Raw genomic sequence first — 27,821 nt, forward strand, 5'->3', positions numbered from 1 at the left:
ACGATAGGGAGGGCGGGAACAAACATAGGTTTGTTTTGGCTTTGTTTACTTTAGGTAAACCGGCTCTTTAAGTACACAGACGGTACTCACAGGAGTTGGTGCATTTTACTTTTCCATAAGTACGAGGGAATCTAGAGACAGGTAGACACACAGCGAGACAGGTGAACACAGAACAACAGACAGACAGGCAGACAGGTTGATTTTAGACACACCTGTTCCTGGTGATGACGGGTGTCTGTCTGCAGGGGTGGAGGTGAGGGGGGAGAGAGAGAGAGAGAGGTACAGAAGGAGAGAGGGGAGAGAGAGGGAGGTACAGAGAGGGGGAGAGAGAGGGAGGTACAGAAGGAGAGGGAGGGAGAAGGGAGGTACAGAAGGAGAGAGGGAGGTACAGAGAGAGAGAGGTACAGAGAGGGAGGGAGAAGGAGGTACAGAAGGAGAGAGGGAGGGGAGAAAGAGGTACAGAAGGAGAGGGAGAAAGAAGGAGGTACAGAAGGAGAGGAGGGAGAGAGGGAGGTACAGAGAGGGGGAGAGAGAGGGAGGTACAGAAGGAGAGAGGGAGAGAGAAGGAGGTGCAGAAGGAGAGAGGGAGAGAGAAGGAGGTGCAGAAGGAGAGAGGGAGAGAGAAGGAGGCACAGAAGGAGAGAGAAGGAGGTGCAGAAGGAGAGAGGGAGAGAGAAGGAGGTGCAGAAGGAGAGAGGGAGAGAGAAGGAGGTGCAGAGGGAGAGAGAAGGAGGTGCAGAAGGAGAGAGGGAGAGAGAAGGAGGTGCAGAAGGAGAGGGAGAGAGAAGGAGGTGCAGAAGGAGAGAGGGAGAGAGAAGGAAGTGCAGAAGGAGAGAGAAGGAGGTACAGAAGGAGAGAGGGAGAGAGAAGGAGGTGCAGAAGGAGAGAGGGAGAGAGAAGGAGGTGCAGAAGGAGAGAGGGAGAGAGAAGGAGGTACAGAAGGAGAGAGGGAGAGAGAAGGAGGTGCAGAAGGAGAGAGGAGAGAGAAGGAGGTGCAGAAGGAGAGAGGGAGAGAGACGGAGGTGCAGAAGGAGAGAGGGAGATGGATACAACAGCACCAGTGTTCCTGTCCAGCACCTGCCGTGCTCCCCCTCCTTCTGGGGCGCCCGGCGTCCGAATCAAACGCCCCTAAACCCCCCCGCAGGAAATGGAATTTAAATGGGCTGTGTGTGTGTAGGTGTGTGTGTGTGGTGTGTGTGTGTGTGTGTGCGTTTGTGTATGGATGTACGGATGTATGCATGTATGCATGTATGTGTGTGTTTGTGTATGTGTGTGTGTGTGTGTTTGTGCGTGTGTGTATGTGTGTGTGTGTGTGTGTGTGTGTGTGTGTGAGCGTGCGTGCATGCGTGCGTTTGTGTGTCCGCACTGTGACACCTAGCACATATCTACTCCTATTCAGAATGGCACCTGCTGTAAAATCCACGCCCCCTCCCTAGCTCCCCCCCCCCCCCCCCCCCCCCCCCCAGTGAGGTTATCCCACTGGCCCCTCCCCTCTCAACTCCCGGATCGATCAGAGGTGGCGACCCCTCCTGTCACTCACGCGTCAATCAGTACTCAGCGGTGTCCTCAGATACCGCCCGGATCACATGATCAGAGGTCGGTTAATTGGTCTGCTCTTTGTCCCCGCCCCCCCCCCCCTCCTAGCCTGATTGTGGTCGCTTTTTTGTGCGTCTCTGATGAAATGTGTGCGTGTATGTGTGTGTACGCATGTGTGTTTGTGTGTGTGTGTGTGTGTGTGTGTGTGTGTGTGTATGCAAATAAGTGTGTTGTGTGTGTGTGTGTCTGTGTGTGTGTGTGTGTGTGTGTGAGTGTGTGTGTGTGTGTGTTTGTGGGACACGTGATCACTTTTCTACTCTCATAATGCAAATACCTCCTCATCCCTCTCTATACAATCCAGGGTCTCTGTGATCAAATGCTCATAAGTAAATATTCAAAGTTTTAATAAGAAACAACGAAAGTAGAAAGACTCCTGAACCAAGAAAAAGGGGATACATTTCTAATTACCACTAGAAAAAATGTCTCTCCTCAATTACAATATTGAAGTTTAAGACAATATAATTGTCTTAAACTTCAATTTTAATTGCAACCAAATAAGCAACGTGAAAATCCCCAGACATCGTCTGAGCGGACTACTTAATCTCCACGTGCCTTATGCCAGGGGCCCTATAGCCTGAGAGAGAGAGAGAGAGAGAGAGAGAGAGAGAGAGAGAGAGAGAGAGAGAGAGAGAGAAGAGAGAGAGAGAGAGAGAGAGAGAGAGAGAGAGAGAGAGAGAGAGATGTTAGTGTATATGTTATATATTGGTAAGCTATGTAAACCTCTATCTCAGTAATTAACGTACAAAATAGTAGTTTAGATAAGCATTCAGTTTCGCAAAAGACTTGGTATCCAGGTTCATAATGAGTCTATAGAGGAGAGTTAATGGTATTCAGAGTATTGTGGGTATGCAGCGCCATCAAGTGGACGAGGCTAGTACTGCACGTCGAATGAGCGGAGCACAGGTTTCAGTTACTGTGCACCGGCCCTTCATAAAATATCAAACAACGTCAATATTACAATGTATGCCTAGGCCGAATGATATTTATATTTGTACTGATGCAATGGCATATAAAACAGTGAAATCATTTTTAGCAGCAACACATTGAGTTTCTTATTGCTTACTAAACTTTAGTGATAATTCGTTTATAATAATAAATCCTGCCTCAGTCAAATATTTTCAGGCTATCCCCAAGTAGGCTACATCAAACACTGCTGAGAACATTTTGTAGGAGTATTTATTGAAACGATTTGAAAATCATTGACCCGTCGAAACCAACCAATGTGCTGTCTTCTGTAATGAGTGCAGGTGTGCAAGGCCGTCTGAGGAGCCGACTCTCCAGCGGACCCCTTGCGGGAGGTCGCCCACAGACCCACATCATGTGTATCTGTTCAGTACCAGCCCTTATCGATAAGCTGATAAAAACCAGTTCAACGGGAACTCAGGAGGAAGCCATACCAGTCTCCATGCCACGTGACGTGAGTAATCCCAGTTGTGTGTTTGGGACTGGACATGCGTGAAAACAAATGATATGTCCGTTTTTAATAGTGATTAGATAGCTCCATTAAAACACTATAGGCCGAGGTCGTAGTGCGCTGATTTCAAAATGTGTATTTAATTTTACGTTCGTTTATTCATAACTTTGTATTTTCTTTCTGATTTGTATCCCAAAAATACACAAGGGGAACAATCATTGACAGAACCGTGGTTGTCTCAACGTTATATCAGTGGTAGGGTCCACAATGTGATTGCTAAATATCTTAATGTCCAATAAAATTATCGCGAAACTGCCTCGTTCTGACAACAAAAGTTCCCCCGGTCGCCACTAGGGGGAGGTGTCGATCATTTGTCCCAACGCAGGGAGACTTTTTATTCTGAAGTAAATGGTACGTTGGAATTTGGCTGCGGCAGTCCTCTCCTGTACTTGGCTACCCTCAGCATCTCATACAGTACTCAAAAGCATAGCTTGCATGTCTTCAATAGTCCTCTCCTTGTAATTCTAAACCAATTTGTATCTCTTTTATATATATATATATATATTCGTTACCTTCCCCATGACTCCCTCTGTTCACATTATCTTCCTATGATATAACAGTCTACCTTTTTATATTTATTTCCCTTTTACGATGAAATGATGCATAACAGTTTTTCCCTCTTACTATTGAATCCTACCAATTGCGACGCTGCCTGTTCCTCTCTCCCTCTTCCCTATTTTTGTCTCTTCAATCTCCTTTTGAATCACCTGCCATGTGTGTGTGTGTCTCTCTCTCTTGCTCTCGCTCTCGCTCTCTCTCTCGCTCTCTCTCTCTCTCAAATATCTTTTTCCATTACCCCCCCCCCTCCCCATCTCTGACTCACCGACATATCCCCTCGCCTAGTTGCTGCTTATCAGATAACATTTTGAAATACAGTGCGTGCGTGCGTGCGTGCGTGCGTGCGTGCGTGCGTGCGTGCGTGCGTGCGTGCGAGCGAAACACATCTGTGAAGCGTGGGATAGCTTGATTAGTGAGCGCTGTTCTCCCAGAGGCCTCGGCAGCCCGTGATAGCTGCTTGGTAACAAGTAACAAAACAGAGCGTACAGATGTTTAGGTGATTATTATGGTCTGGCGGAGCATGCAGCCCCCCCCGGGCCCTGAGTGTCGATTAGCTAACGGTACAGTCGTGTGTAGCTGTAAATGAACCCGTGTTTCACACAGAGGTTTGTCTAAGAGGCTCCAGGGGCATGTCTTCAGAGACTGTAGAACAACTGTAATGTCAGGTGCAGCCTGCTCCCTCCATTGTGTCGTATTGTGTCGTACTCTTTTTCATAACGTTGTACGGTTTTCAATCTGGGCCTGTCCGTTCCTTTGTGACATACAGGTTTTTAAATCAGGGTCTGTCTTTAATTGGATTGCATCTTCTTCTCCCTTGGTGTGTGATTATACATCGTTATTGAATGTTTCACACCAGCCCAGTTTGTGCTTATTAATTGTTTTGTGATGGCAGTGAGGGATCGCTCCTGTTTCTTCAGCTTTACTACTGAGCTCTGCTCCTCTTTCCATTAGAGGCCTCAGGTTTAGCGCGGTGTGGTATGATAAAGAGCCTTTGTAGCCCTATAAGACTGTAACGCTGATTTAGAGCTGGATACATAGAAATAGACTTGAGTTCACACTCAATCACTTCATGGAATTTGCGTTGCCAGATCGGTAGCCTCATCCCCCTCCCTCAGCAGTTAAATCCCGTCTGTGTGACGTTGAGGAGCCTGTTTACGTTTGAGGCTCCTGTTTTAATGTGGAAGTGTTTTGTATTGTCTCGTCTGCAGACGACAGAGAGCTAAATCGTCCAGAGAGATCCCGCACGCCACCCAGGAACTCTGAGACTCTCTCCGCCCACCGACTCTGGTCTGCTTTCACTCAGTTGGCCGCTAGTTTCAACTGACATTTTGTATTTTTATTTATTTTATTTATTTTTGTTTTTTCGGGACCCGAAGACAAGTCAATGATGATATTTCATAAGGTCATAACTCTCACACATTCAAGCACTCGAGAAAAGTGTGTTTATTGAAATTCATTGGATTTTATGATGGAAATACACATCACACTGTAAACCTTGTGACCCCCCCAGAGTTTACATGAGTCTGTATTGTCCCACCCCTGACTTTTGATTGGTTAGGCCACCAATCAGCATTGGTTTATTATTCTCCGTGTTAGCCACAAAACGTGGGAGCCCGTCCTCGCTGTCAGTAGTTGAGCGGTGGGTTCTGACACCGCCTCCGGGGGTCCACTGTGTCCCCTTCCCGCCGGCCTCATTTCCCACGAGGCCATTCTCCGTTGGTGGACTAGGACTTCAGTGTTGTGCTGTGTTTCCATCGTCCAATAGAACCCTGCATCTTTCCAACCAAAGCAGCTTGTTTTTGGTCCACATCAAGACAGTGTATATGTGCACTTTTTGTTACACACTCGACGATGTGGGGACCTGCCTCTTGGGGCGGGAGGGGGTCGTATCCTGGGGCCTCGGACCGGACCGGTCTCACTGCCCCGGAAGAGCACTGGGACGGTGATGGGAACCAGCACGGGTTGGGTCTCGTGTCTGCAGGCTGTGAGTCGGGGGGGCTTTAGACTGTCGGCATGGACGGAAGAGTGTGTGTGTGTGTGTGTGTGTGTGTGTGTCTGTGTGTGTGTCTGTGTCTGTGTCTGTGTCTGTGTCTGTGTGTGTGTGTGTGTGTGTGTGTGTGTGTGTGTGTGGTGTTGATGGCGGCTCGTTAAAGCACCCCCACCTGGCCTGGTCCAGACTGATTAGTCTCTGTGGCCGGGTGAGGATGGGCACCTGTGGTGTACAGGTGACCTACGGGTTGAACTCGCCCTCAGCACACACTCCTGTGTGAGTGTCAGATTCACGCCAGATGGAGGAGGGATGGCACCCAGATCCTAACCAGTCAGACTCGGACCAGGCTGCTTAAACCAGCCGTCAACCACGGACCCTCCACAGGGGTCCACCGCAAGACAAATAACACAACTGTCTATCGGCCTGGTTTTCATTCGACCGTAATTGATCTTTCCGTCCTCCTGTCTGCTAGCTAACTCTTCCAACAGATGGTCCCCTCTTGCTTTCTTATTGTTTGTTTTGAGCTTAATCTCCGTGAGAATTTGATTAAATGCAGAAGCATAGTGAGACCTGTATCTGAGGAAGAAAAGTTCACCTGCACTGAATTAGCCTTTTTGGTTGTTTTGTATTTCAGGGCTGCAATAAATACATCCTAGGGCGACCCTTCTGATTGGATTGTCGATGTTGCCATGACAACATCCCTAGTGACGGACTGTTTGCATGCTACGATGGTGTCATCGGAACTAAATTCTATTGTTCTCATTGCCCCGCTGACCTGTACTCTTTATATATTTATTATTAAGTAGGCACGGAAGTTGGTCTGAGTCATCTGTGGAAATGTGTTTTCCCCGTGTTGTGAAAGACCCCTCTTCCCACGCTGGGGGTCTGACACACAGTCCATGATCCAGACCCGGCCGTCTTCGGTCGTTGAGGTGCCGTGTGTTTATAAGTCACTCATGAAACGGTGAAGACATTAAAACCACAGTCTGGTCTGAGTCAATGCATTACCCCTAAAGAGAGCTGGGTCTGATTAAGACCAGACTGGCGAGGCCGTTTCTCACGGTAAATCATAAGAATGAAGAGATGTGCTTGGAGGAGGGAGGAAGATGTGTTGAACTAAGTCTGAAGGAAGTGATTCATAAGTGGATGGGAGTCTGTCTCCCATGCTCAGCCTCCTAATAAGGAACGAAAGGTTCACTGCACACTGCACAACACAGAATAATGATTGTGAAAGTAAAGTCTTCGCTTATGCTTTGTCTTGTTTTAGAAAAGTCTAAACACTATCGTTCTGTTACGCAATGTTGCACCCCAATGCAGCAAGTTTTTTTTGTTGGAAGTACTTCGCCTTATTGAGGGGAATCGAGGAGGACTTGTTTGTAGAATAATATCAACACATCTAATGGCCAAGGTTTTCTTTGCCACGTCTCTCATGACAAACTTGGTTACAGTTTCAAACATCACAATGCCATCATGACAAATCCTTTCACAATCACGACTAAACAATAATGAAAACCTGACTACCAATGTAATCAATGACATTCAAATGCCCCTCTGCCCCCAAAATGGTGGCTGGCACATGTATGAGCTGTTGGGATGTACAAACCCAAATGTAATTTGGTTACTCAAAGCCCATCTTGCTGTTTGAGATGTTCCTTTGACTGGCTGGGGTCAGGCCCACTCCAACCAGATATCAGCTCAGACCAGCAGCAGAGAAGTGCCGTCGTAAATGAGGGGGAAAATGTAAATGTAAACACTGATGTAAACACGCGTACACTCGTGTTTATACAGTTTTTAAGCGTGCATTGCGTATGTGCAAACATTGACGTTTTTTTATGGCTGTTTGAGCCATGTTTGAGCCGTGTTTGCATACAAACGAGCAGCAGATGTTTCAATGAAGGATTCTCCCTGAAGTATTTAAGCTTTATTGCTTTTTCTACTCGCGATGCGTTTGATGTCCACAGTCGGGTTTTCATTGGGCATCTTTTAGAACAAAACGTACCGGACACATAAGCTGTTAATGAGGTCGTTAATTTTTTACTCCTGTGTTTATGAACGGTTGGGTCAAGCATTGTGTGCAGTAATCAACCGGTTTGATGATAAGGAGCAGTGCCCCAACCTTGGGCAAGATGCCCTGACCCTTTCACAATTAGATAAAAACTAGATCATGAATTGTAAAATATTGTTAAAAAAATATTGTCTTTCGTGCACAAGTGTGACCGTTTCATATCATATTATATTATTTTTCACCCCCTTTTTATACACAGAAGCTTAGGCAATGGAAACTGTTGTGGGTTATGCATTTCTCATTGTGACATGATAAACCGTTTGGGTAGAACTCTGACTCCCATACCTCACTAAAACACACATACAAAACATGTTTTATGTTCGCCTTAGCTTATTCACCCCGAGACTCGAAATACACACACACACACACACACACACACACACACACACACACACACACACACACACACACACACACACACACACACACACACACACACACACACACACACACACACACACACACACACACACACACACAGTTGCGTGGGGGGGTATATATCAGCCTATATATCTTAAGGCTTCCCACTTGGCCAATATTCCTCACTTTTCCACCTCGCAGAAAAAGTAATCTCACCTCTGTTTAGCTTTCAGTGCGAGGGGGGGGGGGTCTCCATGCTACTCTGAGCCCTATAAAGAGGACAGTCCTCCGGGAAACTCTAGGATATCATGAACGCCTGCCCCCCCCCCCCCGCCCCGCCCCAATCCCCGCTTTTGGCCCCTCCAAGATTTTAAATGGGCTGTTTGTCTTCCCTTGTGTCTGTTTGGCTGCTACCTGAACGGAAGCTCAGGTATTACATAGCGCTATCGCGTTATGTAATACCGAGCCACCGTGTGACCGTGGGATGGTGTTACAGTACCTTCAGCTAAATAAGGGAAGCAGGCCTACTGAAACGGCCCATTCATGTCCGCTGGAAAGGCTTTGCAGTTTTGCTGATATTGATTCACACGTGTGTGTGTGTGTGTGTGTGTGTGTGTGTGTGTGTGTGTGTGTGTGTGTGTGTGTGTGTGTGTGTGTGTGTGTGTGTGTGTGTGTGAGATATAAGACAAGACAGCTTAAATCAAGTCCTATTAACATTAAACCCATTCAGACAGGATTGTTGAGGAAAGGTGAGTCCGACCGAGTCAGTCCCTACATAGAGACACCACTCTGCGCATCTGCAAACAGTGGTACCGCTAGACTTCAAGTATCCCCTGGTATTGATCTACCAGCTGCAGAGGGATTGGCATAGGTCCAGGTACGGTAGACCTGACTGATAGATCACCTAAGAGGAGTTCAGGACTTCTCTAGCTTTGACCTTTGACCTTTAGAGCTCCTATGGTCGCTCCCCAAAACAGAACTTACCCCCTCCTTGTGGACATCTTCATTCATAACATACCGGTACGAACCGGCGTGCCATCCGAATGGATTACAGCATTATTGTGGAAGGAAAGACAGTCGCCCACAGGATGAAACGGCTTGTTGTGGCATCCTGTAGTGATGTTCTGTCCAAGCTCTCTGGACCGCAGCCAGAGTGGTTATTGGAATCCCTTCTGGAACTTTTGGAATGATCTGGAACTCTGCTTTTTGGGATGAACTTTTGGAGCATTCATCCCACTGGAAAGATGGCGAACTTGGTTTTACTGAAGAACAAATTGTGGAACACAACCTTTGGAAAGGCCAGAATCGTCTTTCTTAAAGTATATGTTCCATCGTGGCTTGTAGATTTGTTTGAGGTGTGATGGGTGTGATGTCACTCCATTCCAAGGGCTGACCCCTTCTCACACTCGCCCTGCTCCTGTAGCGATGTACTAAATCCGATCTACACTGGAGAGAACCTGGCCTAATGGGTCACATTCCATGATGACCTTAACCAACGGGCCCTTTTGGAAGCTGCCCTTTCCAACGACTCAGTATTTTTTCCCTCTTTAAAAACGTGACAAGATCAAATGTAATGAACACATAAATCTGATAACCTTCATGCCTCGACTCCAGAGAGAGTGTGGTTTCCTGCCGGGGTTGGACCACATGCTGCCGTACCTCTCGACTGACAAATTTTAAAGTCATATTCGGAACATAAGCCTTGGGTATTAAACAAAATTTGCTTCAAGTATATTCACTAAACCACACTCATGAATACAGAAAATTACAGGAGTGTGTGTGTGTGTGTGTGTGTGTGTGTGTGTGTGTGTGTGTGTGTGTGTGTGTGTGTGTGTGTGTGTGTGTGTGTGTGTGTGTGTGTGTGTGTGTGTGTGTGTGTGTGTGTGTGTGTGTCAGAAGGAAACGACCAGACCAAGCACGCAATGCTAGCTATAAATTCTCTCAGAAACGTGCCGACTTTCCTAATCACGCGCAGCCATTAAGACAAAGCGATTCTCTGGGGAATGGGAACTTTTTTTGTCTCATTCCTGGACAGGAAGATGGCAGCTTATCTGGCTTCCTAAGTTACAGAAGTCTTTAATGGAGCTTCTCTGACAGCAAACAGGAACACGCATAATGGCTTGCTTACATAGGCAGCAACTGACACACAGAGACACAGACACGCACACACTTCCTTTGGTGTTCTCCTTTAGCGTTTAATCTCTCTCTCTCTCTCTCCCTCTCGCTCTCGCTCTCCCTCTCCCTCTCTCTCTCCCGCTCTCTTATATGAACAATAATGTACCCATTGTATCCAATGGGTGTATCGGACCACCTGTGGTGCCCTATCTGTATTTGTCCATGGCCACCGCAGTCGACACACCCTCGTCCAATCAGAGCGTCCCGCTGGGGGTGCCTCCAGCACCACTTCCTGTCCGAGCGCCACATCAAAGGAGCGATGATGTTGCAGTTCACCACCACAGTGTAATGGACCCTCTGGCTATCTGTGTATACATCACGGCGGGTCTGGCCGGTGTGTTTATCGCTGGCCACAGTTATTCTTAATTATCTGAACATCAGACCCCCAATCAGTTCCTGCCCCATGGAAACGAGGAAACAAGGAAACGAGGAAACGAGGAGCAGGGATAATAAGGGCATCTCCTCTAGGCTTGAGTTAAAGTAAGGAGCCGAAACGTCACCGTTGTTTCAAAGTGATGCGTGCCAGGACTATTCTTTTAACATTTTAATGTTGTTTTTCCCAAAGTGACTTTGTTTTCTTTGGTATTCACGTCATTACAATTCAGGTCGAGGCTGGTCCTTTAGAAGCCTCACGTCTCAGTCGGAGGGTAGACGCTGGGGTCCCAGAACCTTCCAACTGGGAGATGACGTCACAACCATTAGAAGCGTTGTGGTGATGCAGTGCTATGTGTTCTGAATGAAAACAACTCGTAACACAATGCCTGCATTGATTTTCAATGCAAAAGGAAAACACTTTCTTGTCGACACCATTAAAGCAAAAACTGCACAATTTTTTATGTAGATGTGGGTGAACACGGACGGGGTTATAGTCTTATGGGGTTATCATGTGATGGGTTATTTGATGAATGCTTCTGTTTGTAACGCTATAGTCCAGACGGTCACGATTCATGAGGGAGATGCGAGGGTTTATCTTAAGGGGTTGTTTCTTTTTGGAACAATTCCGTAGTACTTTTTGCCTCCTTGCTGCTACATGAGGGCCCACTGAGGCAGAATTGGTTTGGCTACTTTGCCATTTGATTTAAACCACATGCCTCTTACTGCAAGTCTATTCCGTCCCACTTGGTAGTAGATCTTTGTGTCAGTGGAGAGAGTTGGTGATATTGAATGGAGCCTTGTTTCCATAACACTGGTCTAATAGTTTAATAGTTTGGTCTGATGTTTCGTTAATGTTCACTAAAGGGTTTTTAATTGGATTTCCGTTGTTGGGCGTTTGTGTGGCGTGTGTGAGATTTTCCTGTTCTTCTGAGGTTTTACAACATTTTTTGTGATTGACAAAATCCCCTCTTTCCAGCTTTCAGGCTAATTAGCATTTCACATCAAAGTTGTGGAGACACAACAGGCAGGCACATACGCATACACACACACTAGTGGCAAACACAAACACACTAGTGGCACACAGATGTAATCCAGGCCTTGGCAGGACAGGGGGAGGGGTGTGTGTGTGTGTGTGTGTGTGTGTGTGTGTGTGTGTGTGTGTGTGTGTGTGTGTGTGTGTGTGTGTGTGTGTGTGTGTGTGTGTGTGTGTGTGTGTGTGTGTGTGTGTGTGTGTGTGTGTGGGGCTGTCAGGTTGTGTGTGTGTGTGGGGCTGTCAGGTTGTGTGTGTGTGTGGGGCTGTCAGGGTGTGTGTGTGTGTGTGTGTGGGGGGGTGTGTGTGTGTGTGTGTGTGTGTGGGGGGGTGTGTGTGTGTGTGTGTGTGTGTGTGGGGGGGGGGGGCTGTCAGGTTGTGTGTGTGTGTGTGTGTGTGTGTGTGTGTGTGTGTGTGTGTGTGTGTGTGTGTGTGTGTGTGTGTGGGGCTGTCAGGTTGTGTGTGTGTGGGGGGGGGTGTGTGTGTGTGTGTGTGTGTGGGGGGGGGGCTGTCAGGTTGTGTGTGTGTGTGTGGGGCTGTGTGTGTGTGTGTGTCTAGGGTCCCCATTGGGAGGTTGGTTAATCATGGTAGCTGTTTGCTAACAAGTTGAACATACCCCCTGCAGAGAACCTGCACGCACGCACGCACGCACGCACGCACGCACACACGCACGCACGCGCGCACACAAAGCAGAGAAGCATACTGGGAGCATAAGGGCTGTATTGTTCTGTGCAGGCAGGCAGGGAGGAGAGAGAGACGTTCCAGGAGTGTGCGAGAAAATTACAGGACACACAGACGAAACGCTGTTTGCCGGTGTAGACATTATTATGGTTTGAATTATCCACGCTAATAAAACATGGTCACCGTCAGACAACCCTTCATCCCAGACAGGGCTTTGTAGTTCACAACAAAAACAAAGGACAGTTATGCTGAATACAAACAAATATATAAGAACAAGCCATAAATGCATCAACGTCTCTGCCGTACATTCGTGTTCCAGCCAGAGCCGTTCACACTGTGTCTATGTTCTCTGTGTGTTTACCTCGGTGTCCTCTGGGTGTTCTGTATGTGAGAGCATTAAAGATGTATATGAATATGTGTGTTTGTGTGTAGTGTTCACGGGTGCACACGGAGGCTGAAGCCTCAGCTTGTTTAGGCTAGGAGACCTGCCGCGACCCTTGAGCCAAGGCATCGGGCTCTGAATTCAAGTGGGGTTGACTCCCCCGTCACTGGGCTGACCTTCTCTATGGCAATTATAAGTCACCTTCAACATAACTCATAACTCATAACGCAGAATATATTATCGTAGTTTGATATGATTTTTATTTATAAGAAATAGTATAAAGTGTAGTGGCCATGGGGTTTAACTTGCATATGAAAGGTTCTGTGTTCAAATCCCTATACTGTTTGGTCATTAAGGAGTAAGAATGCATGGCGCATTCTCTAAATTCACTTTCAATCACATTTTTAATCAAGCCTTTGCTAGGCTATAAAATGTAACATAAACGGATGTATGAAAGCCCACTGATTGGCGTTTTCATTTGTACTCGACTTCCCACCACAATAAGAGCGCGCCCACCTCCAGAGCAGAGGACCAGGGAGTGGGACGGGCAGGGGGTCGGTCCTCTAGTCGAGCCCAGAGGAATGCACCTGTCCCGGGCCACTCCAGGCTCCTGTGGGACAGCTGGCACCGGGCCGACCGTGCGCAACCCTTCTTTTTGGGCAGGAATTTACAACCCCTATATAATCTGTGTGTGTGTGTGTGTGTGTGTGTGTGTGTGTGTGTGTGTGTGTGTGTGTGTGTGTGTGTGTGTGTGTGTGTGTGTGTGTGTGTGTGTGTGTGTGTGTGTGTGTGTGTGTGTGTGTGTGTGTGTGTGTGAGGGAGCAAACAGTGGTTGTGTGTGTTTTTGACGTGTGTGTGTGTGTCTGCATTTAAATGTGATCTATGTTGTTGTGTGTGTCTGGCCACATGCCCTGAGTGTGTGTGTGTCTGTTTGTGTGTGTTTCCCGGCTGTTGTTTACATTTATTGTAAATGTCAGTTTGTGATTTCCAACTGGTTTGTTTATGGAAAAAAGATACACAGGCAGAAGGAATATCACTGTTGTTAAAACTTCATGCTTTGCCAAACAAAAAAAAATGGACTTGCTCATTTTTTAAGTTGCTCATTTTCTTTTCTATTTTTCTTTCCTTTTAGTTTTGTTTTGCGAACGCCTAGCACAATACAGCACCATGCTGGCGTCACCAAACCAACCGAACCCAATGGATTCGACGCGGGTTCGAATCCCCGCCTTGTTTTCGTAGCGCCATCCCTCGTCACCTGTCATGTTACCGTGGAGACAAACTGACGCGAGGCAGCGACCTCACTCAGACATGCCAGTTGGGACGAGGAAGCTGCTGTCGGTGCCACTCCGGCCCGCGACAGAAGGACGTGTTATTCATCATTCCGGGGCGTTCCCTAGACATTCCCGTCGTGATGAATCTTGCCTTCAACACTTGGCTAATGTCTCGGGGGCTGCCATCTCCGTCCCAGACGTCCCTACGTCATGGCGTCATGTTTTGTCTGAGGTGGTGGGAATATGACGGGGTGAATCAAAGGGTGTTCCCGATGATGCGTTATGAGTGAGTGGAATGACTGCCTGTCCCGGTACCTTCTCCTGACTGTCCCCCTGACGTCTGCCCGGGGACAGACAGTGGGCCTTTTGAGGCCGGCCAGCTGTGTGTGGTTTAGCTCGCCTCAACCATGGATAAATAATATCAGGCCTCAAACGTTACCCAGTCTCCAAGGATGTCGGGATAGAGGCCCCGCGATGCCAAACAGGGACGCGATGCTAAACAGGGACAGCGGTTAGGGAGAGCGATTCCGTCTCCTCACAATCGATGCTGTTCCCAAAACAATCAGACATTTCAGTCGTAGGAGGAGGAAAATGTGGTGTAAAGGTTGTGGTTAAATGTTGAATAAAAACGTTAAAGTTGCAACGCGTCAGGTTTCAACGAGTTTGTAGCTTAAAATGACTTGGGCATATCTCTAGTCGTTGTGGATCAGCCCGGTGTGTGAAGGCCTTTACCCCTCCCTCTCACACGTGTCACATGTCACCGCCTATTAGACTGGACAGAAATCTGTCATTTCGTTTTTTTTGGAAGTCTTCTTTCCTCTGGAAATTCCTGTGTCTCAAATCCCAACGATGGCAGGAATGGGCCTTTTTGAAGCTGGCCTTGTGCTGCCAGATCTCCTCTCTTCGTAGAATATTAGATAACGGAACCTCAGGAATTCCAAGGGCAGCGATTTGATTGTCTACAAGGTAGCTGTGAGCCTATTCTAGCGTTACATAGTATGCACCAGCTATAGCAGAGGATAAGGAAAAATCTAATTAAGTTTCTTAGAGTTAAAGTTTTGACCTCATAATCGTTTGTTAATGCAAAATAAATGTTTTCCTTAATTAGCATGTCGCATAATATAATGAAGAATAATCTTTCCATGTAGGATGGTCATAGAGTGGCAGGGGGTGTTGCATTGTGGGTAATCCTGTGGCTAAAGTAGTATAATGTAGCTTTCGGCGTTGGCTTTAGGATAATCTGTTAGAAAACATGGAAAGGTCGTGAGAAAGGTCAAACCTCCATCGTCTCCTAGGGTAGAGAGTTATTCCACTTCTTTTCTTCTCATCTGATACCCCTTAAACTTGTTTTATTAGTTTAATCTATCTTTTCGATATACAGTTTGATGTGCATTTTTCTCCTCCATTCTATGCATGTGTTTTATATCTCCTTCAACGTTTCAACGTCTGTGCCAGAGAGTTTTTCAATCTTTCTTGGATTTATGGAAACAAGGAGCAGGGGCTTGTTTCCAACAGTGGCCAGTCTTTGGGTTTGAGTTAAAGCAAGGAGAGAGGAAGAGGTGCTCTATCTCAATGTGCAGACGAGGCTGAAGGTGAGGCATATGAAGCCTGATGAGTAGATATTGAACCCTGGAGCCTGAGGCGGAGTCCTACTGGAGATGCATCGACCATACGTTTATAAAGACACACACACACACACACACACACACACACACACACACACACACACACACACCTGGCCTCTGGATACGTCTGATGACTCGTGAGGTGATGATGTTGCATGCAGGGAGAGATAAGCACCCCCCCCTGCCCGTCAATAACAGCTCTGTTATTGTCCAAACTGTGGAAAATGTGGATCACAGCGTACAATCATCTCCCTTCCTCACCCCCACAACGCCCCGTACCTCCACTGACTCACTCAGGAGTTCCCCATCGACTCCCAGTGGAATAGTGGCTGTGTTGGTGTCTTTAATGGTATTGGCTGATGTGATGGGATGTTAAAGAGGGAACATAGCTATTTTAAAACCAGGGGATTTGGTGGGGATTATTGTTGTTAGGAAACGGCAGCAAAGTGCATGCGCCACGCCAACTGGGCTCCTCTACGCAAGGACGCAGGGGGGGTGTCGTTGACAGACGGTTTATCGTACGGTTTGCAGACGATAATCCATGACGGATGCATGAGTGTGTGTGGAGATGGCTGCACACCTGGGCACATTGGCTGATCTCAATGCACAACAGGTGTGCACGTGCCAGGTCTGGCTCGTGCCAGGTGAGGCTGCTTAAACACACACACACACACACACACACGCCACAGTGAACCTCGGGAGAAGGTCAGGGTCCACAACGTCTGCAGCCTAACCAGTAGGCATTCTTCTCTAGTATTCCTACCTGCCCGCCTTCTCTTTAATGACTTGCGTCTGTGTTCGCTGTAAGACTAATTGGAAAAAGTTTCCATAGGTTTGTTCAACTTCACTGGTTCTACTCATAAAATATGTTTCTTTCGGTTTATTTTAATAAAAGTAAATGTATTACTTATTACTTACAATTGCTTTGGTTTCAAAATGTGTTTTTTAATTAATTATGAATTGACTTTATACTCATATTTATGACGGGCTGTAATCTTTGAGAACCCCAGCTTATGTTTATTGCAAACGAAAACATAAAATCGAACGTAAACCTAGTTTTACTGATGAAACATGTTCTGAATCTCCGTAACTTATGGGCATGCATGACTACACCATGATGTATGTTTTCCTTCTGATTTGAAGGTTTAAATGGTCGCTCCCAAGGGTGCTGTTTGAACCTGGAAACAACCTTCAGGAGAACGCTGGTCGATTTTCACAATGAATGATCCCTATGTGTTCGGGTGAGGGTTAGAACAATTATAATAAATAATACAGCGTGATTGTTGAGCACCTTTCAAGATCTGAAACACAAATAAATGATGAATAAAGCCTAATTAAAGCGCTGCCCATCAAAGTTTCTAAAAACGGACATGGTACAGAGAACAAAGTAGCTATGGGAACATGAACGCGACCAGAACATGAGTATTTGAGGGGGTGCAGAACATTCTTTTCCCTGAGTGTTGCGGTGTTGCAGTGATATTGCGGTAGGCCATTAAATTGCAATCCCCTAACACCCACTTTAGACGGCTGGACGTTGTCAGTGGGTGTCCAGAGAACGGGTCTGAAAGTGGGCTGAGGAAGCACCAGATGTTTGCTGAGGCTTACATCACCCGACCCCGTTGGAAGGCTTGTCTTTTTCCAACCCAACATCATCCTCTTTTAGTTTGGCCCCGGGCCCCTCGTTGGAGATGCTGTAGGCGCTGCTACACGGGGACGTGGGGAGAGGCACTGTGCTTCGTACAAGGTTGAGATGTACCGTCTCTGAGTCACTGAGATGAGCTATTAGGCAGTAATTGTTGAGGAATCTGAGGACCATCTTGTATACTGTTATTTACTCGGTGAGCAACTGTTTTAAACCACAGAGCTCTGATGGATCTTTATACTATGTATATTTTTTGCTATTTTTAAACATATTTATTTATTTGATGTATTTTGCACCATTGGGGTTTGAGAGTATCGTAATTTCGATCCTCAGTATGTCCTGTACATATTGCTGGATTGACATAAAAAATGACTTTGACTTTGACTTTGACCTGGTCTTTAGGGTAGAAAGAGGTTTTCAGAATAAAACTATTATCACTTATGAAAAAAACAAACTGCTAGTAATTGCAGACTTTTCTTGAAATGCATTTGTACAGTCTGCAACAAAACCAAATTCTGTAGCAGGGGGGTCTGATGGGGGGGGGGGATATTTTATTAGAAGGTTTGATCCCCAATGTCTGCTGTGGTAAGCATCCTTGACCAAGACGCTAATAGGTCACATCTCAATTCATTGTAAGGAAAGAATCTGCGGCTTTATACACTCAGTAAACTATCGTTCAATCTCAATGAACAACAGGGAGGAAGAGAGAGACACAGAGGAGCCCAGCAGTGCTGAAGTCCGCCGTGCACTGATGTGTTAATGAGTTCCATGTCCAGAGGGCGTGCACGTTGGCTCGTGCACGACCCTTCACATACAGAGCGTGTGTAATGGAAATGTGGCGTGGACGCCGCTGTGGCCTCAGAGATGCCGTCATGGAGGAAAGACGACGTCATGCCTCCCTACAGCCGTGAGAGCCCTGCTGCGTGTGTGTGTGTGTGTGTGTGTGTGTGTGTGTGTGTGTGTGTGTGTGTGTGTGTGTGTGTGTGTGTGTGTGTGTGTGTGTGTGTGTGTGTGTGTGTGTGTGTGTGTGTGTGTGTGTGTGTGTGTGTGTGTGTGTGTTAGATTGGGAGAGGTGGTGTGTGTGCGGTTGGTTGATGTTCTCAATACTTAAACATCTAGTGTGTGTGTGTCTGCGTGTGTGTTTGATTGTGTTTGTGTGTGATAGATTAGGAGAGATTGTGTGTGTGTGGTTGGTTTATGTTCTCAATACTTAACATTTTGTGTGTGTGTGTGTGTGTGTGTGTGTGTACGCACGCACGCATGCGTGCATGCTTATGTGTGTGAGTTAGGGGCGTTTGTGTGTGGTTGGTGTTGATGTTCTCAAAACGAAATAATTTGTTTGTGTGTGTGTATGACACCACACATGTGTACTGTATATGTGTGCATACTTGTGTGTGTGCTTAGGTGTTTGAGTTAGGTTTGTGTTACGCTTATGTGTGTGTGTGTGTTTACTCTCAGTCGATCCGATTATTAAATGCGACAATGGCCAAAGTGGTTGTCTTCTTCGTCTGATGTCTGGCATTCCACTCAAACATTAATCACACATTAGTTGATCAGCCTCTGCTCTGCATTAGTGTCACTGAGGTTCAAGTGGTTCTGGAAACCCAAGACGCTCTATACTGCTAGCCTCTGCTTCAGTGGGCCCATCGACTTTAAGTTGATTTGTTTCAGACCGCTAAACCCCCATGGCACAATCGAAATCCCTTGAGTCGTTCTGCACTGTTCCATGTTTCTGCAGTTTCTATCAAATCGTTTCTGTACATTGGTGAAACCGAGAGCCTGGTGAGGTGATCAGTGTGTTTTAGTTTTCTTAGAACTTGTGTGAACAACAGCACAGAGAAGAAGATTTGAAGGTTTGGTTCTTAACGAGGTTGTTTGGGTCAGATCCTGGGCTGGGATGCGTTACAGAGGCAGTGTTGATCCAAGATGACCTCCTGACCTTGAGGCCTATCTGAACTCGCATCCAGAGGGATAAATTAAAGAAAAACCTCCCGACCTAAAGCTCTTTCTTTTGAACGTTGCCTTATTTATGACCAGATGGGTATTTTACCGTGAAGATGGATAAGTGTTCGGACAAATAACTTTTTGTTAACAATAACAAAAAGTGATGGCTACTTCTCATCGGGAGAGGCACACGTACAATCTGCTACAGAACTCTGCTACTTTCAATTATTTTACAGTCAACTTTTCTGTAGCCAGGGTAACGACAGTGTCACCCAATGATTCTTGGTTTGATCCCAGTTGGCCATGCATTACATTCTCTGCAGGGAGTCGACATGGGCATAAAGTATGCTGCAATTCTGAAGCACCTTCCGAAAGCCTATAGGCACAGAGTGCCGTTTCTCTTTCTTCTTGAACAGAGAGGAAAAAAAGCATTTTGTTTTCTTAAGCCGATTCCTACAGGATGAAGAATGCAGAGGGGAGGTGGGAGCTATGCTTTGTCTTTATATGTTTCGCCACAGGCCTATTCCTTTTTTAAAGACCTTGATGAATGGATCATCTGGGTTTCTTACTTTACTTAGCTCCAATCTATTAAAGCAACTTCAAAGCCCTCTCAGTTCCACTCCTTTTGATTCCTTTCTCCTCGGTTCTGCCCGATCAGACGTGCATCAAAACCAACAACTATGTCAGGGTTGGGAAGGGGGTGGTGGTGGGGGTAATAATGAAGGGGAAAAGAGTCAGACCCTTGGATGTGTTCATGGATGATGGAACCCATAAAACATTTACTTTATATTTTCAATGAGGTTGCTCACTCTGCCCCAAACGGTGTGCGAATGATCTGAGAGTAATCTGACGTCGACCTCCACCTTCCTCCAGTCAGGGCTTTATATGTGTGCACGATAGTTGACACCTCTGTTCTTGTCTGAAGAAAAATATTAGGTGGATGCACTATAGAGTACATGTGGAAGCGGTTATGATGATGATGGAGAATGTAGAGGGAAGACCTTGATCACCCCTGAGCATACATGATTGCATCCATCCAGCGTCTCTGAGTACGTAATCCCACTTCCAACCAGAAAGAGCATCCTTTCAAACACAACACGGTATGTGTTAACATAAACATTGACTGCAGGATCTTTCAGAGGGAACTCGAAGACTAAAAGACTCTGTGGTCACTTATCTGTCTTCAAGTAAAGCATCCTCTTTCTTCTTCTCACAAAGACCTTTTCTCCTCAACTGCCGCCCCTGCCTTTCGAGGCGGGAGACCCCTGATGAAAGCAGGAGCAGGGTTGGCAGGGGGGGGCTTCAATGAAATCGTCATTGGCTTACCTCATGCTCTTCGGGCCAAGACACTACTTAGACTTGGGTCTGAAGAGAGATAAAGTAGGGGGGTAAAGCGGTGGTGACAGCCGCAGGAAGATGGTAGACGAGAGGAGGCAGTGGGGTGGATTTGCTGTGCAAACAATGAACAATGAAGCCATTAGACGCCTCTGTGGTAGAGAAAGAGGGACAATTTGGTCATGATGACCTGGTGGTGTGAGCATGGGTCATACAAAGAGTGTGGATGTGTGTGTGCATTCATGCTCATGTTCAAGCACGTAGGACAGATCCTTGGACTCCATGTGGTCTTCTCCAGTCTGCTAGCCAACCATGAACTTGGAAGTGTTTTGAAGCTAGCTCAACACTTATCCCCAGTGTCTCAAGAAAACGATTGCTTCCAGGACATTCTTTGTGTGTGTGTGTGTGTGTGTGTGTGTGTGTGTGTGTGTGTGTGTGTGTGTGTGTGTGTGTGTGTGTGTGTGTGTGTGTGTGTGTGTGTGTGTGTGTGTTTGGGGGGGGGGGATGAGAAGCATTTTGTTGTACAACATTACCACCCTAATAATATCATCTCACTGCCAAACATTTCTCAATTAGGATAAGAATGCAGAATTGCAAGGGCTGGCTTCCTAGACTGAGTCTAATAACGGCCCCCAAAGGAATTCATCTCGGAGGACTGCGGTTGGGTTTCCGCACATCACACCCTTCCCTGGTTGTCATCCAGTGATGGTGAACATCCCTGGCTTATCTCATCCTGGTTTGTCTGATACAGTTTTGTATCTTAATGGACACAGCACCAGGTGTCGGCAATAAAGCTTTATTAATAAGTAAGGGGAAATTTATGAGACAACCATTTCATCTACAAAGCTACATCATCCACGGGCTCGGGTTCTTGTGTTTTTATATTTCAGAAAAACCTTGAGGTTTTATTATATTTTTATTGAGAATTCTATCCTACATCTCCGAGGTAAAACGCTCAAGTTTCGGTTCAAAGAGAGTTTTCCTTTAGGGGGATTCGTACGGTCTTTCCAACTTCTTCCCGGGTACATAATCACATTTATTTCATACACTTTGTGAGCTGCACCGGTGCTGAAACCCTTCAACGCCGTGAGGGCGCTGGTGAGATCGGCCTGACGCTGATCTAGTGCAGACCCTGGCATCCGTCGCTCTTTGAAATAAAACAAAGAGAGAGCAGGTTCCCAGAGGCGATGGAGCGAGTTGTTGAGGAGCTTTGCGTTCTTGAATCTGTTAAGCTATAAGCAGGCTCAGGCCTCGGATCTGAGCGCAGCTCTTCGAGTGGTTTTTCAGGCAGCGATCGTTTTACGTTCTGATGTATCTCACTCTCCTCTCTTCCTGTGGTTCAAATAACGCATGTGTTCGCTGATTGAAATGTGACGCTAAATGGAGAATGTATGGTACTATGAAGCAAGTATTCCTTGAAGACCAGGTTTCAAATTCTGTCAGTGAAGGTGATTTTTCTTTTGGTTCTTGTGGGCGTGTGGGACTCTGTGGACATGGCGGTGAAGACAGGGTTGACGTGGGACCACCGGGTAGATCCAAACCTGAGCCGTAGTTCATATTTCCACCTTTTTCCACATCTACACCTGTTGCAAGGCCAATGACCCATTCTCTCCAAATGTGGAAACAGAATTACTCTTCTACGGTGCTCCATCATCTCATTTATCATCTCTTCCACCATCTCCTCTACCATTTCCTCCACCATCTCCTCCGCCATCTCTTCCACCTTCTCCTCTACCTTCTCCTCCACCACCATTTCCTCCACCTTCTCCTCTACCTTCTCCTCCACCACCATTTCCTCCACCTTCTCCTCTACCTTCTCCTCCACCACCATTTCCTCCACCTTCTCCACAACCACCGTCTCCTCCACCATGTCCTCCACCTTCTCCTCTACAATCTCCACCACCTTCTCCTCCACCCAGGTCGGACTGAATGTAAGGTCGTTTCCTACTCTGGCCAGGATCTTCTCAGAGCCGGAGCGCTGGGTGTATTTAAGAGTCTGGATGACTCCCAGTCGGATATATCGGAGGATAAACTACAAGTAGATGTAGAATTTGGACGTCGGCGGGTCTCGTGTCAAACCCCATCAACACAACCTTGGATCAGGCTCGCACGTACACGCGCACACACCTGCAGCCCATGAAAGGATCTCTCCAGAGGGTTTCCTGGAGGCTGCTTTGAGTGATTTTACAGGCAGGTGTCGTGTATACAAAAGAAAGGATTTTGGTGTTGAAACGTTTTTTGTCTTTTAAGTTGTAATCAACGCCCCCCCTTGAGCCCCCCTCCTGACACCTTCCTGTCCAAATACCGCTAAAGATCACAACAGAGAGAATAGTAGGAAGGTTCTGGGCTTAGCACGGCAATGTTTTCGTTGTTTTGGTGAAGATGGTAGTGCTGCACGTGTGCTTTCCATCTATGTATGGTTTTAATGGTATTTCAATTTTTTTTGGTTGAAAATAACTCCAAACAATTGATTTGCAACTCTATCCAGTCCAATGTGTGGAAGCAGCCAAGAAGCGGTACTAAAAACAACGTGAGCGGATGAAATGAAGCATGATCAGCACTATTTACCTTGTTTTCCTCAGCCTCAAATCTGGCCAGCCTGGCACTCAAGCACTTAAACACTTGACTCGAGCGCCCCCACCACCAGCCCTCCATTGTTCGGCGAGCCTGTAATTCAGGCAAAGAGCAGTAATTGATCCATCATGGCTGCCTCGCGTATAAACATCAGCTCTTCATTCCCCTTCCTTACCGTGAGGGTCAGCACTCCCCCGTCGGTCGACACGAGGGGAATCCCCCCCCCCCCCGTACAATGAGAAATAAACAATGTGATGAGTGACGTTTTTAGTAGGGAAACGTGCTCGTAATCAACTAATGTATGGTTTTTGTGTGATTAAGGCGGTTGGTGTGAGATTGCCTTGTTAAGATGGTTCTCTGAAGCTCTGATTACGATTGAATGCTGAATTAAACGTGGATCACGTGGCCTCACCCCCTGCTACTTGGAAGTGCTCAGCATTTCTGCAAGAGGAGGGAAGAAACTTTGCAAAATTCGCAAAGGTCTACTGTAAGAAAACACCCTTGAAACAAACCTATGAATAAATCAATAATGCTGAAGTAACAGAGTCCAGTGATATGAGGTGAATTTAATATAACAACCTTCGCTCCGGCGTTCACAAACCGCCCTGTGTCTTAGGTCTCCGAGCCATGAAGGTGACAACGTACAGTATAATATTTGCATCTCACCGAAGGGGAAACTCGCTCTCTTCGCCCCTCCCTGAATACCGACCTGGGACGCGGAGAAGTGTAAATCGTGTGTCGGGGAGAAGGCTCTGAGAGGAAAAGCTTGGTGGAAGTTTCCCTTGTTTACCGAGAGAAATGTGGACTGGAAGGAGCCGACCACATCGCCGTGGTTACTATTTGCGTGGGTTTTCTTTCATCGAAGAACGGAGAGCGAAATATATGTAAATTAACTGTTTACGATTTTAGCTTCGTCAGGACGCACGGGAAAAGAGAGAGAGAGAGGGCGAGAGAGACGCACGCACACACACACGCACACACACACACACACACACACACACACACACACACACACACGCGCGCGCACACAAAAGTGAATGGATAAAACACACACAATTATTGTTACATCGTTTAAATATGCAAAACTTGTCATCTGTGTGATTGTTTTTGGTGTTGTCGCGTCAACCCTTACCTAAAGCAACAGACTCACTTTTATGTCATCAGACAGTTTTATGACCTTCAGAGCAGGGCAGTAAATAACGAAACATTCAGAACCGGTCCAATGTGGACATGAGCCTTTAAGCCTTTAAGTCTCTGTATGACGAAGGAGGGGGCGCGCTGTGCACGGTTTGCCCAGACCCTGTGGTGGGGCATCAATGGAGGGCTTCTTCCCCAGCCAGAGGTGGGCATGGCTGGGCCATTCCTCCCTGACCGAACCACACAGTCCCCGAGGTCAGCAAACGCTTGCTTTGGCTGCAGAGAGACGGCTCGTCCCACGCAAGTTTTAGTACTTTATAGTAGGCTACTATATGTTCAGCATATCCTCTTGCATTTACATGGCCGTACTTGGTAGGGAGTCATTTGTAACCTTTTAGTCAGCAAGCAGATGCTTTTATCCAAAGTAAATTCACTGACATGTCTTTGAGGAGCCGGTAGAGGTTGGGGTAGTTTGCTAATGGACGCCCAATGGTCGACTGTGGACTTTGAGTTGGATCCAGAAAGTTACGGCTATGAGTTAGGCACCCCAACCAGTTTATGTCAGGTTTAGCTGTAGGATTGTAGTCCATCCCTCCTGTTTTTTCAATGTCTTTATATTACATTTAAAGTACTTTTTATGTATTTCATCCATGTTCAGAGTACTCTCTTGCATTCACGGGTGTAATCTTTGGGTCGGGCCGTGAGAGTGGCGGTTCCCTTGCAGTACGTAGAGAGGTCTTGTCCCTTTCAATAGAGTAGTTTCTAACGAACTGTAGGACTACAGGGCTGGGATAATCTTAATTCCAAATTAAAACAAGGATCACATCATCAACTCCTGGGACTCCCTGCGTCATAGCTAGCATCACAACCAGTGACGAACCAGTGTCACCGTCCACAGAAGAGACGCACTGGTGGGAAACAGTGAGTCAATAGAGAGGCGCGGCCGTCAGGGTTGGCGCCGCCTGTTAGCATCGTCTTCCTGGAGATCCTCTGTCTCTCAGAGACACACACACTCCTGTAAACCAGCGGCAGATGGAAAAGTCTCCTCAAATGGCAACAGAGGCAAACATACACAGGGTTGCGCTACGCAGGGTCTGTTTGTGTGTTTTTGCTCTCGGGGAATCTGTAGGGATTCATGTGGAGGTCGTCGACATGGCTTGTGAACAAAACACAACACAACAAAATAGGACGGATTCATTAGAAGGTCAACAAAGAGCTTTACTTGAATAAGTGGATGAATTTGAGTAGAGTCGTACCCTTGCTGTAGGCGTTCTGGCTCGTCCACTGCTGCAGACATCCGACCCAAACTGTCACGACATTGTCGCCCCGTTGTAACGTCTTTGTCGCGGCGTCGCTGCGTCGCTGTCCCGTCCATCGCACACGCCTCCACGCGGTTTTCCTCTTGTTTACATTTCCAGTTCGGGTCTCGACCCCCTTCGAGACCAGTCGCAGCAGTAGCTTAAGGCCCACTCCCATTTCTACCCCTTACCCCTTCAAAACAAGGGTAAGGGGTAAGGGGAAGGGTTAAGGGGTAGAAATGGGATTGGGCCTAAGACGACCACGCCGCCCCTAACGCCCAGGAATGTGTTCTACACCCCCTAACCCCTCACCCCCCCTGCCCCACTGACCTTTAAGCCCCCCCAGCTTTGTCAGGTAGCCTGAGAATGCCAGAGCTCACCCCAGCTGCCCTCTTGGGGGTTGGGGGTCCATGTCGGTCATGACCCCCCCCCCCCCCCAGGTTCTGCCTGTGAAACGGCGAGGTCGTGACCTCTCTTCCGGTTTTGAATCAATTCACGTTGAATTTCGGTTGATTTCTGAGACAAAAATAATGTAGTAATCGTTATCCAACAGAACATATTGTATATACAACCCCTTCACATGAGTGGATGCTACAACTGGAACTTCAATGATTGACTTGCAAATGTAAACTGCTGTCCTTGGTGTATGAGTGATGGTGCTTAAATTGAGACACAGCAGTATCTTTGTAGATGAACCAGACAGAACGTGATTGACATGTATTGTTTCATTGGGGAGCCATGGGATTCTTCGGTGAAGCTGCTAGCGGTTTTTAGGTTCGTTTTCCGCGTGTTGTGTCGATGAAACTCCTGCCCAACAGCTTTGTAAACCTCTGTGGAACGTCTTCCAGGAAATACCTCCCAATGGCTGCCGTTGGAGTCTTGCCTCTTTTAGATAAAAACAAGAGACACGTGTTCTCTTTTTATTCTTTACTTCGAAGGAGTTTCAAAGTGTTTTTAGTTATTTACTTTGGAAAAAAGACTGGGCGGTTGAGAACACCTGATTTTGGTTGATGTCTTCTGGTATTTGTGATGGCGCCGGTGAATCTAGTGAATGTACGCTCACAATGTGGAAAAATTGTCTCTGCCACGCAACCAAAACAGACAGACAGATGTTTTTGGTAGTTCGTCTGGAATATTCTTTTCTATTAAGTCATCACCTGACAAATACGGAAGATTCACACTAGACCTTGGTAAGCCCTTAGTCATACTACACCTGGAATAAACAGAGACACACACACACACACACACACACACACACACACACACACACACACACACACACACACACACACACACACACACACACACACACACACACACACACACACACACACACACACACACACCTGTTTCCTGCTCGCTTTGTCTTGGGTGTTCCCCTAAATCCTTTTTTAGTCACAGACAACAAACCACTTCAGTGAAACAAAGTCAAACATGTCTGCTAAGTGATGAAGACCTGTTTGCTAAGTGAGGAAGGTTTATCGCCGTGACGACCTCCAACATGACGTCCCTGCGGGCAGTGGCGGGACGCTATCTTCGGAGGCTGTCTGACAGCGGCTCTAAACACATTCATATCTCCCCCCCCCCCCACACACACACTCACCCTGGCACCAGTTCTTAGACCTGTGTGTGTATGGGTGTGTATGTCTCTGTGTGTGTTTGTGTGTGCGGCCATTGCAAAAATATATTTAAGTATGTGAATTAAAACCAGTTTCCCTTTCTGTATGTGATAATATAGAGTGGCTGTCAGCGATTTAGAAAAAAATGAACTGAATATAAATATAAGGGGAAAGATGTAAGAGCAGCAAGAAAAAATGTTAAAAGAAAAGGTGCATTTGATCGATGGATGGTTGAATGAAACACTTCAGATAAAAATCCCCGATATCAAACCTTAACGATGCTTGGCATTTCACCTCCAGTTCCGTTCACTGCTGTTCAGTTCAAGGCTGCACGGGGGACATTTAAAGGGCTGTAAAGGCGAGGCTCGGGTACCGACCCCATAAACCCGCAGGAAGGCGGACTTGACTGGAGTGTGTTAATTTGCAAGAGCGGTGGGAATATTTGACGGGAGGAGGTTTGCTGCCCTGACGGACACACACCGAGAGACGGGGGGTCGGATTACAAAGTGGAGCCGCACTAAAGACGCCTTTGTGTGTCTCCGCGGAGTCACCGGTAGAGAGAGAGGGAGAGAGAGGGCGTGTGTGAAAGAGAGAGGCAGAGAAATACAGGAGGAGAGAGAGAGCGAGCGTGTGTGAGAGAGGGAGAGCGCAAATAACCCGTAAAGATAAGTCAGGAGAGGCAGAGCTCGC

General features: G+C 46.8%; 1 protein-coding gene across 1 annotated transcript in view; it reads right to left on the reverse strand.

Moving 5' to 3' along the window:
* LOC132452957 (collagen alpha-1(XVIII) chain-like) overlaps window positions 1-22,256 on the reverse strand; it is a 49,294-nt gene extending 27,038 nt beyond the window's left edge. Inside the window, exons 1-2 of the mRNA XM_060045791.1 lie at window positions 22,145-22,256; window positions 17,198-17,361 (exon numbers count right to left, since the gene is read on the reverse strand). Of these exons, the coding sequence (XP_059901774.1) occupies window positions 17,198-17,361; window positions 22,145-22,256 (276 nt within the window). The remainder of the gene's footprint in view (window positions 1-17,197; window positions 17,362-22,144) is intronic.
* Window positions 22,257-27,821: the final 5,565 nt, after the last annotated feature.

This window comes from Gadus macrocephalus, chromosome 23 (genome assembly GCF_031168955.1).
Source record: "Gadus macrocephalus chromosome 23, ASM3116895v1".
In the NCBI taxonomy this organism is placed as follows: domain Eukaryota; kingdom Metazoa; phylum Chordata; class Actinopteri; order Gadiformes; family Gadidae; genus Gadus; species Gadus macrocephalus.